General features: G+C 36.3%; 1 protein-coding gene across 1 annotated transcript in view; it reads left to right on the forward strand.

Annotated features, from left to right (window-relative positions):
- SCCPDH (saccharopine dehydrogenase (putative)) overlaps nt 1-16,336 on the forward strand; it is a 29,057-nt gene that overhangs the window by 1,961 nt on the left and 10,760 nt on the right. The window contains exons 2-6 of the mRNA XM_006062421.3: nt 489-601; nt 5,777-5,857; nt 7,969-8,098; nt 9,535-9,584; nt 15,686-15,816. Of these exons, the coding sequence (XP_006062483.1) occupies nt 489-601; nt 5,777-5,857; nt 7,969-8,098; nt 9,535-9,584; nt 15,686-15,816 (505 nt within the window). The remainder of the gene's footprint in view (nt 1-488; nt 602-5,776; nt 5,858-7,968; nt 8,099-9,534; nt 9,585-15,685; nt 15,817-16,336) is intronic.

Here is a 16,336-nt window from a genome sequence, read left to right on the forward strand (position 1 = left end):
ACATAGAGTTGTCATTTACACATTCCTTATGTTAGATTTTCTTTTAAACATTAATAAGTTGTTTTATTAGGGAGCTTCCCCAGTGGCTCAGTGGTAAAGAATCCCTGCAGTGTAGCAGACAGGATTCGATCCCTGAATCCGGAATATCTCCTGGAGAAGGAACTGGCAACCCACTCCAGTATTCTTGCCTGGGAAATCCCATGGACAGAGGAGCCTGGCAGTCTACAGTCCCTGGGGTCGCAAAGAGTCAGACACAACTTAGGAATTAAACAACAACAATGTGTTTTATTAACCTTTCGTATTAACTCCATTTTCCTCATAGTCTTTTCCCTTTTTTAAATTACCTGGTTAAAAACAGTTTTATCTTTTGTTTGAGAGGAAGAATTAGCTCTTAGTACATTTTCCATCACTAGTTATTATGAAAGGAGGATCTGGGAGATCTAATACTGTATTGGAATTTGCCTAAAACGATTTATTCTTTATTTCAGGAAGACCGACACTGTCATCTGAAGTTGGAATAATAATTTGTGATATCACTAATCCAGCCTCACTTGATGAAATGGCTAAACAGGCAACAGTTGTCCTCAACTGTGTAGGCCCAGTAAGTAATCTGCCCTTCTTTGTATCAGAACAAAAAATCTATTCATTTCTAGCAGAATCTGGTATTTTGTATTCCAGAGAAACATAAGGGCAAGGAACAAAAGAATTGATTCAGGACATTAACCCCTTACGAGGAGTTTTTACTTCTCACAAGAAGCAAATGAATATGACCAAAGTCTCCTGAAAGAGAGAGTGACACTAGACTCTAGGAATGTTGCTGTTTTATTTAGTGGCTACAGCTCTAATTGTTGTGTGCTATATACCCCTTAACTAAAAAAGTGAGCATGTACCCACAATCTGCTTTTTATTTATTTTTAAAATTGCATTGTATACTGCTGTACCAGTATATATGTTAATGCATGTACAAAGAAAGATATTTTAAAAGGACTCATTCATTTATTCAATAAATATTTATTGAAATATATATATAGAAAATACACAGAAAATCTCTCATGGAGCTGATGGTCCAGTGAGGAGACAGAAAAATAATGTTATAATAGTGGCTAAGTGACAGGCGCTTGAAAGAAAAATACAACAGGGGAGAGAGAGAAAAAGATTGGCACACCAGTCTCTATTGGGTGGATGGTCAGGGAAAGTCTCTATAGGAACTTTGCAGAGAGACCTGAATGCAGTGAGGGAATAAACCATATGCGTATTGGAGGGTAGGGGATTGCAGGGAAGAGCAAATACATAGGTCGTGAGATGAGCATGTTCTTGGAGAGATGGAGGAGTGTCAGAGAGGCCAGTGTAGTTGGGCATGAACAGAGTAGAGAGGTGGGGAGTTAGTTTGGAGAGATACCCAGGAGCTAGGTGGTTAGGTCTGAAAGGTCAAGGTTGGGGTTTGGATTTTTCTTCTAAATATGACAGAGTTATTGAATGGTTGAAAGCAGGTTGACATAATTTGATTTACGATTTTGAACTTCTTTGGCTTCTGAGAGGAAAAATAGATGGTAGGGAACCAAGAATAGAATGATGCAAGCAAGCCAAGGACAGAGTAGGAGTGTTAGAGGGGGAGAGAAGTGGTTGGGTCCAGATACTTTGACAAGAAGAACGTCTAGCTGCTGCTGTTGGCCTGGATGAGAAAGAGATACTTGTGGTCTGTGTAACATGGTGAATGTTGATGACATTTACTGATCTGAGGAAGCAATCCTAATTGTCAAAGCATTTAGGAAATTGTTCATAATTTTGTTAAACCAGAAATTTTTTGATTGTCATAAAATAAAATATATTTCTATTGTTTATTTCAATTTATTTTGTTCTTAACTAGCTTAGAATGTGGCTCTGTGGTTTGTTGCTTGAATCACTGTCATATACATCCTCAACCAACTTGTCTCTCCTTCCCCAAACTCTGGAAAGACCTGAGCCCTGATTGTTCCAGCTCCCTGCTTACTCTTTACCTGAACATGTGTAACCCAGTGTGGCTGGAGAAAAATCCATCATGATGCTGACTGGTCCCACTTAAAGTATGTGATTACAAACCTCATGTACAGTGTCAGTATTTCCAGCAGTTCTATTTCCCTAGGCTATTTTCTCTTCTATTCTCTGAAGCAACAGTTTTATAACTTCATTTTTCTCATACTTTTGACATCCTATTCCTTTTTTCTCACTCTTACCTGGTAACTTTCTTCCTTTCTTTGTCTCTTTCTTTCTTTCTCCTTCCCTTTCTCCCTCCTTCTCTCCCTGCCTGTCGGGAGAATTTATACTACCTACTTACCTGCATTATAGCTTGACTTTGCCTTACCTCCTTTTATGAGGAAAAACTGCCCCTGCTTCTGTTGGGCACCATATTCAAAGACTTTATAGTTACAGGTTTATAGTTACATGTGTTCTTGTTATCATCAAATTTTCCATCTTGATGGATTATTCCTCTCAACAGACAAATGTAGGATTATAGCTCTCATTTAAAGAAAAACTTCCCTTAGTTCTACATACCCTTCTAACTACTCACATTTTTCTGTGCCTCTTTTTTAGCAAAACTTCTTGAAAGACTTCTCTTTACTCATTGTCTCCTCTTCCTCACCTTCTCCTCTCTCTAGTCTTGTCAGGCTTTTATCCTTAGGCCTTCAATGAAATTACTCTGCCAACATCCCTGTCCTGTCAGATCCAGTTGTCAGTTCCCATTGCTCTTCTTAGTCAAGCCTCTCAGCATTTGTTCCAGTTGATCACTTTTTTCTTTCTTCATTTAGTTTCTAAATTCTTGCCCTTTTCTAGTCCCCCTCCCCGACCCCCCAGCTTTTTATCCTCCTGTGAGGCCAGAGGCCTCAGAGCTTAAGCCTTAGAAACTCTCTTCTGTTTACATTTGCTGGACCAGTTTTAAATGTGATTATGATTGTGGTAAAATGTATATAATATAAGATTTAGCATTTTAACCATTTTTAAGTATACACTTTAGTAACATTAAGTACATTCATAGTCTTATAGAACTATCAGCACTTTATTTCCAGAACATTTTCATTACCCCAAACAGAAATTGTAACTGGGCCAATATTTTTTAAACCTTGTGAAATCAATTCAGTGGATTAAGACTAGGCAGTAAAAAGAAAATAATCAGATAGACTGAAGTAGAAAATAGGATGAATTACACATAATAAAGGTGAGTATTGGTCCATGAAGCGTTCATGTCAGGTAACATTTGTGTATGGAGTCACTGTGAAATGAATTTCTTAGGGTCATAGTCAGAAAGATTAGAAATCCATGGTTTCAATACCGTCTGTATGCTGATGATGCCTACATTAAGTTATTTCCACTGAAAACCTACCCCTTAAACTCCAGACTGCTTGATCTAATTACCTTCTGGATGTTTCTCCAGTTGGATGGTTTACAGTCTTCTCTAGCTTTTTGCCTCCAAAACATTCTGCTCCTTAACCTCTGCTCTGAAGGTTGTTTTTACTTTGTAATATGGATTATTCTCCCAGGGTAGATGCCAGTTTGCTAGTTTTGGTGTCATAATTTGTTTCTTTGAAGGTAATTTTTAAGACCCATTTCTCTACTTTGTGAGGGTCTCTTTCGTGAGAACTAAATGATATGTGTAGAACTAATCAGGCATTTATAAACAAGCAGTATGTCAAAATATACAGAAAATGACTGAATGAATACTTGTAAGCATTATTCTTTATGGTCTTCTGTGCTCAGAAGTGGAGAGGGGAAAACTGCTTTTGAGAGAAAGATGATGAATCTGATTTTGGATGTATTGAAACTGAGGTGTATGCTAGATATTTTTAAGTTAAGACAGGAAATATGTAATGGAATTATAATGGAATTATTTTCTGTAAACAAGTGACAAAATCAAGATGAAGAGGAAATAGAGGAAGGAAAATGAAGCCTAAGAGAAATTAGTTTTGCCACATGTTCTGTACTTTTGTGGACCCTGAATTTTACGACAGAAGCTGCAGATGAGGCGACCGCATCAGTGAGCAGCTCTGAAGATAGGAGTTGGAAGTCATCAGCACATATTTTAATTCAAATCCAGAAAGTAGGTGAGGTTTTCTGGGGAGAATGTCTAGGGAGGCAATTCTCTACCTCTAATGTACATTGGAGTCACCAGTGAGGCTTATATATAATGATGGTTCCTGGAGTCTACCCCAGAAAACTTACTGGAGGGCATTGGGGTGGGACTGAATAACCAGCAGGCTTAATGAGGGCCCAGGTGACTCGGACACAAGTAGACTACTGGTAACTTGAGATATTTGGGGGTAAAATAATCAGGAGGCCAAGGAAGTCACTAAATGAGTTTCAAATGGATGTGTGTAAATATTACCTAAGATGATCCATTGAGTACAAGAAGAAAAGAGCTTTGACTTTTATGTATGTTTAAAAATGTATATTAGTATAGTAATCCATATCCATGATGTGTAAAGAAATTCATACAATTTAGTAGATGATGGATTTTAAAATGTGAGCTTAGTTCCTGGTGCCTTGAAAGCCCTTGTTTGTTCCTCTATGCTGTGTTGCCTCAGAGGTGAAGTGCTTCAGTAATTTTAGTGTTGGTTAGTGGCAGAGGATGAACTAGAACTTAAACACACTTTCCCAGTCCTGTCATCCCATTGTCATTTGCTGTTTTTAAGAAGGGGGAGAGAAGGCTGTGGAGATGAGGCTGTGGAGTTAGGTAGAGAGGAGCCTGTAACCTACTTGAAAAGGTCAGTCCCTGCAGTGCCCTGACTTGTCTTTTAAGTGTCCCTTCACCAGTTTCTTAAGGTCTAGAAGAAGCAGACCATCTCCATTCTCCATCTTTTGCTATGAGGAATGAGAGAAGAAGAGGGGCTTGTTCTTCTCCTACCCTACCCTCAAAAGGAAAAATTCATCATGCTTCTTTTGAAATGGGACTAACTCTGATGTATTAACTATTGTATACAGTTTTAAAATGTGCAATTCCTTGAGTTTGAGCAACAAATAGTTTGGGAGATAAAATCACTCAGAGTATCTACTGGGTCCAAGATTAAACATCCCTTCCAAACCTCTTTATCCTGTTTTTCGTTATTTTGTCTAAAACAGCCACTGGTTTTTGGCCTCCATGTCCTGCTAATCAGGAAGTCAAATCATTTCTTTTAAGTGTATCTCACCCTTAGTAAATCCTTCCCCTTCCTTAGTTTTGTCCTTCATTTCTTCCTTGCCATAAGTTTTATTTTCTAATGCCACAGGCAGAGTGATATGTCTGCACTATAAATTTTTCATCACTGTCCTATTTCAAATCCTCCAGAAGGGCTCAGCAATGCAGAAAAGATCAAGTTCAGTCTTGATAGCATGTCGCTTAGGGTCATTCCTGATCTGGCCCAAGTATTTCTCTCCAGACTCATCTCTTACACTTCCCTCTCAAATATTCTGAGCTTCAGGTATCTTGAGCATCACTTCACACATCTTCTTTACACTTTTACATATAATTTTTCTTTTGTTTGGATTTTCTTTTTCCTGGCAAATCCTTACTGTTCTTCAGAATTCAACTCAAATGAGTCACTGATTCTATGAAACTTCTGAGTTTATCTTCAGTTAGAGATAATTCCATCAGTCCTTTACATTGTGAGTGTCAGTATATTGCAGTTATATTATTTTCTCATTTTCTATTTAGACTATTCATATTTGATTTCTTGATAACCAAGACTGTACCTCCAAAACTCAATGGTATTCCTTCATTTAAGCTTGCCAAGTAAGACTTAACTGTTGATATTCTTTATTCTCCCAGTACCGATTTTATGGAGAACCTGTAATAAAAGCATGTATTGAAAATGGAACTAGCTGTATTGACATCTCTGGAGAACCTCAGGTATGTAAAATGAAAAGAGAACAGAATTAATAGTACAACTTCTGTTCACATGAAAAATGGTGCAATTTTGTGGACATATTTTAGAAGGTAATGAATGATTCCTCCCTAGCATTTAAAGATGGTATTTCATTAAAAGCTTGAAGGAGAGCATGGTGATAAGGTATCCGCTTTTGTTCCCAACAACCTGATTTCTTTCAAAGCCTTTGTGTATAGTATGTGTTGATTTATATAACTACTGCATGCTGTAAACAGAATTAATTAAAATAAAACTTGCTCAGAGTCATACAACCATTAAGTTGAAAAGCTGGGACTTGAGTTGAGGTTTGCCTGACTGCAGAGAGTGGAGTAGTGTAAGAACAGAGCTACACTAGTTCCTTTATACCTATTATCTCCTGTCCCTGCAGTCTCAGCCCTTCATCAGTGTGCCCGTGCAGTAGGTACATACTCAGACCTTATCAGTTGGTGATACTGGGAAGTGCTGAGAAAGTGCAAATTACCCAGACTGATGGAAGAAGAAGTCAGAAGCGTGAATGTTAGAAAAACTGACTCTTACTTAAAATATTCTAGAACAAAGAAAATGGTGAAAAGCTTCCAAGTTATCTTGTAAAGTACTATAAATGTGGTATCAAAACCTAATAGTGATCCAGAAAGTGTGTACACCGAAAATGCAAATTTAAGTAACTCAGTTTAAAAAAAGGGCAAGAGAGGAAAAGAGGCAAATCTCCTGTGCAAAAGAATTCCGTGTAATTCATATCGCCTCTGTGCCCTCAAGGAGAGGGAACATAACACCTGCCTTCTTATGTGTGGGCTGCACACAGTCACTTCCTTCCAGTGTATGGAAAGGAGAAGGAAAAGACAAGCTTTACAGTGGAGAAACTGGAGAACACTAGCTCAGCCAGGTATTCAGGGTCAACATCAACAGTGAGAAATTATGTTGATAGTATGTACTCTTTTCTTTTAATTGAAGTACAGTTAATTTACAATATGGTGTTAGTTTCAGATGTATAGCAAAGTGTTTCAGCTATATGTATTTTCAGATCCTTTTCTATTATAGGATATAGTTCCCTGTGCTATAGAGTAAATCCTTATTGTTTATCTATTTTAGATTAGTGGTGTATCTTTTAATCCCATACTCTTAATTTATCACTCTCTCCCACCCTCCCTCCCGCTTTGGTAACCGTATATTTGTGAGATAGTATATACTGTTGATATGACATCATGAAATGGCACTTTACCCCTGTGATCTTCCTCCCCAAAACCTATAACTTCACTATAGTAATGAGAAAATCATGAAATAAATTCCAGTAAAGGGGCATTCTACCTGGGCAGTACTGTAAAGGTCATAAAAAGCTAGAAGTCTGAGAAACCGTCACAGCCAGAGGAGCCTAAGACATGACAGCTAAATGTAGAACAGTATCTCGAATGGGATCCTGAATAGAAGGACATTAGGTAAAAGCAAAGGAAACCTGAACAAAGTATAGACTTCAGTTAGTAATAATGTTTCAAGATCTGTACATTTCATTAATTATAACACATTAATGTGAAAGATTAAATGATAGGGTTAGCTGAGTACCGAGTACCTAGGAACACTCTACTACTCAATTTTTTTCCCTGTAAATCTAAAATTGTTTTTAAAAAGTAATTATTAAAAAACAGACAAAGAATTTAAACAGACATTAACCTTCTTGTATCCCCTCCATTCTTATCTTTCTGTTTATATATGTATGTGCACAGATATATGTTTGTAATGATGTTCATCAGGAAGATGTGATTTGGGATAGCTTTCTTTGGCTTTCTTTGTATATTTTTATATTAATTTTTTTATAATAGCAATTACGTTTACATTTAAAAATAGCTCTAAAAAATGAATTAATTCAGATCAGCATATCTCTCACCTGGAACAGAGTAGGTATGTTTGCTGAATAAGTGCAGACTATTTTCACAGTTAATGTTTTACTGCAAAGGCATCTTAGTTAGCATTTTCACAGTTTAATTGCTTTGTTTTTTAAATTGTTTAAATTTATATTTGCTTTTTAATTGGTTTGTTTTTTAATATTGATCTAGATGTTTCTATGTAGCTCTGATTTAGATCTTTTGTCTTGAATCTTTAGTTTCTGGAACTAATGTATTGGAAGTATCATGAGAAAGCTGCAGAAAAGGGGGTTTATATCATTGGAAGCAGTGGCTTTGACTCCATTCCAGCAGATCTGGGAGTAATATATACCAGAAATAAAATGAATGGTAATTATTGATCAATAAGCAATAATGGAATTTAAAATAGAGTGGTTTCTTGTTGGTAATTGTGATGAACTCAAATTTGGGAAAAGAAACATAATTATTAATGGGTAATATTAAAACACATACTTTGTTTTAATATAACTCTGCATGTTAGAAAATGCTACTGACACTGTTGGGTTTTGAGGTATGGCTAGTACAGGGAGGCCTGGCGTGCTGCGATTCATGGGCTCACAAAGAGTCGGACACGACTGAGTGACTGATCTGATCTAATCTGATAGTACTGTAAGTGTTCTAAAGGAAGGAATTCTCCATTTTTTGAATCTAGTTGTGGTTATAGTTGTGGAAGTCTAGTTGTGGAAAAATTTTTTAGCAAGCATTATAAATTCAAACTTACTTTGTTTAGCAATTACTACATCTTAAAGTATCATACTAAATTGAAAAGTGTTAATTTTTTAATGAACGAAGCTAGGTTTTGTCAAGATATTTTAAAGTTGTTCAATGCATGCCCTTCTCTTTATTAAGAATGGTTCTGGTGTTTCATTATTAAGTATGATGTTGGCTACTGCTTTTTGACATTCATTGTGTTAAGCAAGATGTTTATGTGGCTTTGGTTCTTCTCTGGTGTAACATTGTCATGGATGACATAGTTATTCATTACCTTACTCATTGTCAGCTTTCAAAGGCCTCATGCTTTAATTTTCTCTTAGAATTAAAACTGGGAATACTGTCTCTTAAGAAATGGATGTATTTCATTTTATCACATTTTGAGAATTAGCTAGCCCATTATATTTTTCTTTTGTCTTACTGCTCTCAATAAGCTCAAAGACTAATTAAATTCTTAACCACTCTACATATATGTTAGTCCTCATGATTAATATAATTGATTTCTCCCCTTTTTTTCTGGCCTTGGTTTTCTACTTTTATTTTTACTCTGTACATTTTTATTTCAATTAAACAGCCTTACTTTAAGTATTTAATAAGCCATCACAAAGGCCCACTTTGGTAGGGTTTCTGTACATTTATTATAAGTCACTACTAATGAGCTTTCTTGAAAGCTTTCATATTGGAAAATAATAGAAGAATTCCCATACGTGTCATTTTGAGAACTGATGGGCTTCCAGAATGAATGAGCTAAATTGTTCCCTTATTGGAAGAGATTTTTTGCAGTGTCAGTTTGACTGCTAGAAAACATTTTGTCAGTACCAGCAGTTAGTTTATGTTAAAGTACTTTTTTTCTGATAATTTATCTGGCTTTAGCCGCTCCTTAAATCTGTTTATAGTAACCTAATAATACTGTCATAGCACAGATTTTCCTGATTATATCAGTTATAAGCTTAGTAAAAATGTTTCCTAAATGAATAGGAATAGCTTATTATTATTTGTCCTGGGTTAATAGATTTTTATTTGATTTTGCTTTTACCATTTTCCTCCTCTCTTAGGTACACTGACTGCTGTGGAAAGTTTCCTGACCATATCTTCAGGACCTGAGGTTAGTTTTTGTCTGTCACATGTTTCCTGTGTTAATATGAAAAAACATTTTGGAAATGATATGTGCCTGTTAAAAAGATTTAGATTAATTAAATTGTATATACAGTTGTAATTTTTAGTGCATGAAAGTCACTAGATTTAATTTTAAAAATTAAAGATTGCTGAGAATTATTTTGACTTAAAATAGAATTTATTTAAAACAGTTGCACAATTCTTTATATTAGAATGAGCTGCCTTCATCCTAACACTAAGCATTTGTCATTGTCATGTGGTGAAATGTTGTCACCCTAGAAAATTATCACCTTAGTGCAAATCAGTGCATTTTTATTATGTGCCTAACTTGGAGTTGGATGCTCTTGTGGCCATACAGGAAATATATGATGTAAATGTAATCTTACTGAATTTATGGTCTATTTGGGAACATAAGATATTGCATTTTGGGGATAGGACCATGTTTTGTGGTAGTACTTTTATTGCCAATAGTGTCTAACCCAATTCTGTGTCTATACTTGAGGCTCCATAAGTATTTGTTCTCTTTAAAAAAAATACTCAGTATTTCAGGTATTGTGTAATGCAAGTATATGTAATACTGCAAGATAGTGTGACATATAAATGAACAACAAGCAAACCCTTAAAGAGGTAATAACTTAGACTAGCGGGAGACAAGAATTGTTATTAAAGAGGTCAGGTGAAATACTGTAGGATTCTGAGACTGGGGAATAAATACATCTACCTGGGAGGCCAGAAATCATGGAGTTTTTGGAGAAGCCGGGATATGGACTGAATTTTAAAGGTTGGTGCTGAGGAGATGTAGATAAGGGAGAGGAAATAGTTTAATCAAGATGTAACTGTGGGATGGTATGGTGCATGTTTTAAGTAATGGGTCTGTTCCTTTGGATTATGGGTTCAGATTGGTGAACACAAAGAACTCTGTAAAACATGCTAAAAATTTGTGTTACAAATCATATCCGCTAGAGTATCAGAGGGAAGGGAAGTGACAGTGGGACTAAGTAATTTGAGAGTGCCTCATAAAGGCCTTATTAAGTTGAACCTTGAAAAGTGCATAGCGTTTGGAAGATGAGAGGCAGCAACCTAAAACAAAAGCACAGAAATGAGATTGAAAGACATGCTTGGAACTCTGAGGAACATGAGTTACAGAAAGCCAACTCAGCCTGGTTTAAACAAAACAGAAAAGAATTTACTGATTCTTGTAACCAAACGTCTGCAGGTAAACAGTATGGCTGGATCTGGATGTTCTGGATGTTATCAGAACTCATTTTTATCCCTCGTCCTCTTTGTGTCTCTTCAGTAATTCTGTGTTCCTCAGTGTAGGCTCTCACAATGGTGGGGAAGTGCTGGCGGCCGCAGGTATACACTGTACTTAAGGTTCATGATCTCCCAGGGACAGCTGGCAGAGTTTGAGTATGCAAAATTAGGGAAGATTACTCAGTCAGTTCAGTTCAGTCGTTCTGTCGTGTCCGACTCTTTGCGACCCCATGAATCGCAGCATGCCAGGCCTCCCTGTCCGTCACCATCTCCCGGAGTTCACTCAGACTCACGTCCATCGAGTCAGTGATGCCATCCAGCCATCTCATCCTCTGTCGTCCCCTTTTCCTCCTGCCCCTAATCCCTCTCAGCATCACAGTCTTTTCCAATGAGTCAACTCAAGTATTGGGTTATTTGGTCATTCTTGAGCCAAACAGTGAGACCTGGGATATAATGGAGTACTCAGATAGCCCAGGCCTGGGTCATGGGCCTTTGGAGGGGGGATCATAGGGCCAAGCCCTTCTGAACACCATGGAACAAATTCCAAATAGGAAAGAGAGTTTTCTAAGTAGAAGACAGGGTAGCAGAATTAAAAATTCCCTGCAGGGGACCAGTGTAGAACTGACAAAAACAGATGTCCACTATAGGGAGATAATGAGAAGATAAGTAGAGCTAAAAAAAAAGAGGCTTCTTTTGAAACAGCAGCAGGAGATGATCTGTAATACAAAATGATAATACTGTCTCCTTCATATAATTGTTACGAAGATTAAATTAGTCAGTGAATATAAATCAGAACAGTGGTTGGCACTTAGTAATCACTCAATAAATATTGTTAAGTCCTGTTTTTATAAGGACTCAAAGTTGGGGCTTGATCAGGACCAAAGATTTGAAAACATCAGATTCAATGCAGCTCCTTCTCATTCCCCTTAAAGCAAAATATGGAGCCTTAATTTCCCAAGGATGGACAAAGATAACTCTCTTGAAGAAGCATCCCTTGGCCCAGGATTGGTTTCCTCCTGCTCCTTCTCCTGCTTTTCCCCTTAAGCTTTATTACTTTACGTAAAAATTGAATCATAGACAACGTATTGGACCATAAAGCGACTCAAAGAATTTCAGAGGATTGAAATCATGTTCTCAAGACAGTGCTGTTCAGTACATCTTCCACGATGATGCGGGTTTTCCATATATGCTATATAATGACTTCCATACTGGATGGTGCAGCTCCAGTGCAGGTGTCAGCCCACGGCCTGCTCTTACATGGCTGCAAGCTAGGAGTAATTCTACTATATTTAAAGAGCTATAGTGGGAAACGAAGAATGTGTAGCAGAGACCATATGTGGCCTACACAGCCCGAAATACTTAGTTTGACCTTTTAAAGAAATAGTGTGCCAATCGCTGTATGTTTCAGGCTATAATACTATTACAGTCTAGAAATTGTACACTAGAAATCAGTGAAGAGATAACAAGAATTCAGTTTCTTCACTTCTTACAGGTTTTTAGGATTTTCTATATACTCCTAAGTCAGTTTTGGTAGTTTGTGTCTGTGTTAGTTTCCTAGGACTGCCATAATAAAGTACCACAAACTGGGTTGCTTTAACAAGGGAAACAGTGTTTAAGAAGTCTAGATCTAGCTAGAAGGCTAGAAGTCCATGATCAAGATGTTGGCAGGGTTGGTTTCTTTTGAGGACTGTGAGGGGGCTCCATGCTTTCTCCTAGCTTTGGATGTTCACTGGCACTTTCTGGTGTTCCTTTGTTTGTAGATGCATCACTCAGACCTCGTTTTCATCTTCACATGATGTGTGTGCATGTCCAGATTTCTCCTTTGTATAAGGACACCAGTAATTTTGGGTTGGGGGGTCCACCTGCTCCAGTATGACCTCAACTTAACTAGTTAAATCTGCAACAACCGTATTTCCAAATAAGGCACATTCTGAGGTGCTGAGGGTTAGGCCTTCAATATACAAATTCGGGGCAGGGACACAATTTGATCCATAACAGTATCTTTCTAAGAATTTGTTCATTTCATCTAGGTTATCTAATTTGTTTGGCATACAACTGTTCACAGTATTTCCTTCTACTCCTTTTTCTTTCTGTAAGATTGGTAATGCCACTTCTTTCATTCCTGATTTTAGTAATTTGAGCCCTCTCCCTCTCTCTCTCTCTGTCAGTCCAGCTAAAGGTTTTTCAATGTGATGAATTTCTTTAAAGAACTGACTTTGGTTTCATTGACTTTATTGTTTTTCTTTTCTTTGTTTATTTCCACTTGAGTCTTTATTATTGCTAGAAGACTAGAATGGAAAGCAGAAATATAAAAATCAGTTGCATTTCTATATACCAGCCACAGTTAGAAAATGAATTGTTTTGAAAAAGAGATCATGCAGTGGCACCCCACTCCAGTACTCTTGCCTGGAAAATCCCAGGGACGGAGGGGCCTGGTAGGCTGCAGTCCATGGGGTCACTAGGAGTCGGACATGACTGAGCGACTTCACTTTATTTTTTCACTTTCATGCATTGGAGAAGGAAATGGCAACCCACTCCAGTGTTCTTGCCTGGAGAATCCCAGGGACGGGGGAACCTGGTGGGCTGCCGTCTATGGCGTCGCACAGAGTCGGACACAACTGAAGCGACTTAGCAGCAGCATAGTAGCATTAAAAAGTCAAGAACTAGGGGACTTCCTGTCTCCCAATGCAGGGGACGCAGGTTCAATCCCTGGTTGGGGAACTGAGATCCCACATGACACAGGGCAACCGAGCCCATACATAGCAACTACTGAGGCTGTGTGCTCTGGAGCTCAGCCCCCACAACAAGAGAAGCCCACACACCACAACTTGAGAAGCCTGTGTGCTGCACCAAAGAACCATTGCAGCCAACACTTTAAAAAATTAAAATAATCAAATACTTAAGAATAAGTGATACAAAATGTATGAGTTCTATGAAGAAAACTATAAAATGTTATTGAGTGACCTTAAAGACAAGTAAATATGAGAATCCACCATATTCATGGATTTGAATACTCGAATTTGTCAAGATGTCAGTTTTCCTTAAATTGATTTATAATCCCATATAATTCCAATCAAAATCCCAAACAGGTTTTTTTTTTTTTTGCTTGTTTTCTTTTAGTGTGAAGCTTGACAAACTAGCTCTAAAATGTGTATGAAAATGCAGAGGGCTGAAAATAGACAACACTTTCTTAAAGGAGAATAAGGTAGAACAATGCTCTTGAATATCAAGTCAGAGTGTAATATTGGCAGGGAGATAGCAATAGGTCAACAGAACAGGATAGAGAGCTCAAAGTAGTTCGTGCATATATGAGCACTTGATTTATGGTAAAGAGTCTCTTCAGAAGATGACGGGTATGGAGAAACAATGAAATTGGACTCATACTTTGCATTATGTACAAAATCAAGTTGAGATGGGTTATAGACCTTAATGAATAAGGCAAAACACTGAGCTTTTAGAAGGTGACATTTCATGGCCTCAAGGTCGGGAATGGCTTCTTTTTGCCCAGAAATATATTTTATTAATTTATTTTTATTGAGGCATAATTGACATATAACAGTGTACTATTCAGATGTACAACAGATTCAGTATTTGTATGTATTACAAAATGATCACCATAGACAGTTAATATCTATCACCATACTTAGTTATAATTTTTTTTCTTGTGATGAGAACTTATCTCTCAGAGAATTTCTAATATGCTGTATAATATTTTTGTATACATTTAAAAATATTTAATTGAGTAATTTTTTAATCTAAGACACCATTAAGAAAATGTTAAGGTCAGCTGCAAAGTAAAGAGGTATTTCTAACACATGATGAATCCTGACATCACAATTTTGAACAAAAGAAGCAAAACTCAAGAAATATACACTATATGGTTCCATTTCTATAAAATTTAGAAACAGGCAAAATTTACTACACTGTCTAGAAATGAATTCTTAGGTGGTAAAACTAAAAAAAAAAAAAAAAAAAAAACAAGAATTTTTCTTGATTATCACAAAGACAGGAAAGAAGGAGGGCTTTCTGGGCTTAAATAGATGTTAGCCTCAAATTACATTAAATTATGCTTTTATGTTCTGTGCAGTTTTCTATTTTTTAGCAAAATAAAGTAAAAGGTTTTTTAAATGAGTTGTAGTTTTTGTCTTTTTAATGGCTTATTTGTACAAGAAGATACTCTTAGGTTTTTAAAAAATCTGTTTTCCCCTGATTTTAAGAAATCTTTGCAAATAGGTCAAATTGGCTAGGCACAGATTGAGAATAGTTTCCCAAATTAAACTTGGAAGACTTTTAGCTCTGTTTTAGTTTTAGCAAAACAGAAGTGATTAATTACTAAAAAAATGGAAGTTAGATTGGTATCTCTCTACCTTTCAGTTTCATCAAAGCTGTTATGTGAAAACATGAATCTTCTAATGATTTTATTATTTCTTTTTTCCTGCTTAAAGCAATCAATGATAGTTAAGTGAAAATGATGAAGTGAAACTCACTGGCTTGTTAAAAAGAAGATAAATGATGGTAGGAGGAAAGAAGAAAGGGCATATGTTGTAAATATGTAGTATGTAAAAAGGGTGTAAACAGTGAATATGATTGTTCTAATGAATGTTACTGCTGCCTAGCTGGTCATAAAAATTCATCTCAAGATTATTGAATTAGATTATGCCTTGCTCAAATAAGATGCAGTGTTCTTTGTATCAATTATAAATGACTTTGTTTTGCATTTTAGTAATTACCCCTTAAGACATGTTTCTTTAATATTTTAATTTTTTTTGGAGTGTAGTTGATTTACAGTGTTGTATGAGTTTACATGTTTCTTTAACTCTTGAATTATTTTGTTAGGGGTTGTGTATTCATGATGGTACCTGGAAGTCAGCAGTTTATGGTTTTGGAGATAAGAGTAATTTGAAAAAGCTACGAAATGAGTCAGATATGAAGCCTGTCCCAATTGTTGGACCAAAATTGAAAAGAAGGTATATTATCTCAAAATCTGTTCTTCATTTTATCTAAGCATATTGTTGTTTATCTGTTAATAACATGTGCTCTTAAAAAAGCCTGGAGACTTTTATAGTGAGTTCACTGTTATTTTCAAAGATAAATAAAATATAATTAATATGTTACACTAAGTTTAACTACTTCATATATAATAATACATTTGGATTCTGGGAAAAATTAGTTTTATGACTCTTCACCATCAGTATCAAAATTAAACATCAGTTAAATTTTATGCAATAAAAATGTGATGATCTTATGTATGTTAATCAATATATTAATAGTGTTTATATATGAGAACCCTGAACTCAGAATTTGGCTGTTGAAACGAGTGTTCTTTTTATCGTTATCTGGAGAAATTGTTGGGGTACAAAACATGGTTAAATTATGTATGTGTTAAGTGCCAATGGTATGAAGAATACTAGTGTTCTAACTTTTCACTTATTTGGGTGCAAGTGTAGAGAACAAAGGATGAATACTAAAGTAAATTTTAATGAAGAG

Source organism: Bubalus bubalis, chromosome 5 (assembly GCF_019923935.1).
Source record: "Bubalus bubalis isolate 160015118507 breed Murrah chromosome 5, NDDB_SH_1, whole genome shotgun sequence".
NCBI lineage: Eukaryota > Metazoa > Chordata > Mammalia > Artiodactyla > Bovidae > Bubalus > Bubalus bubalis.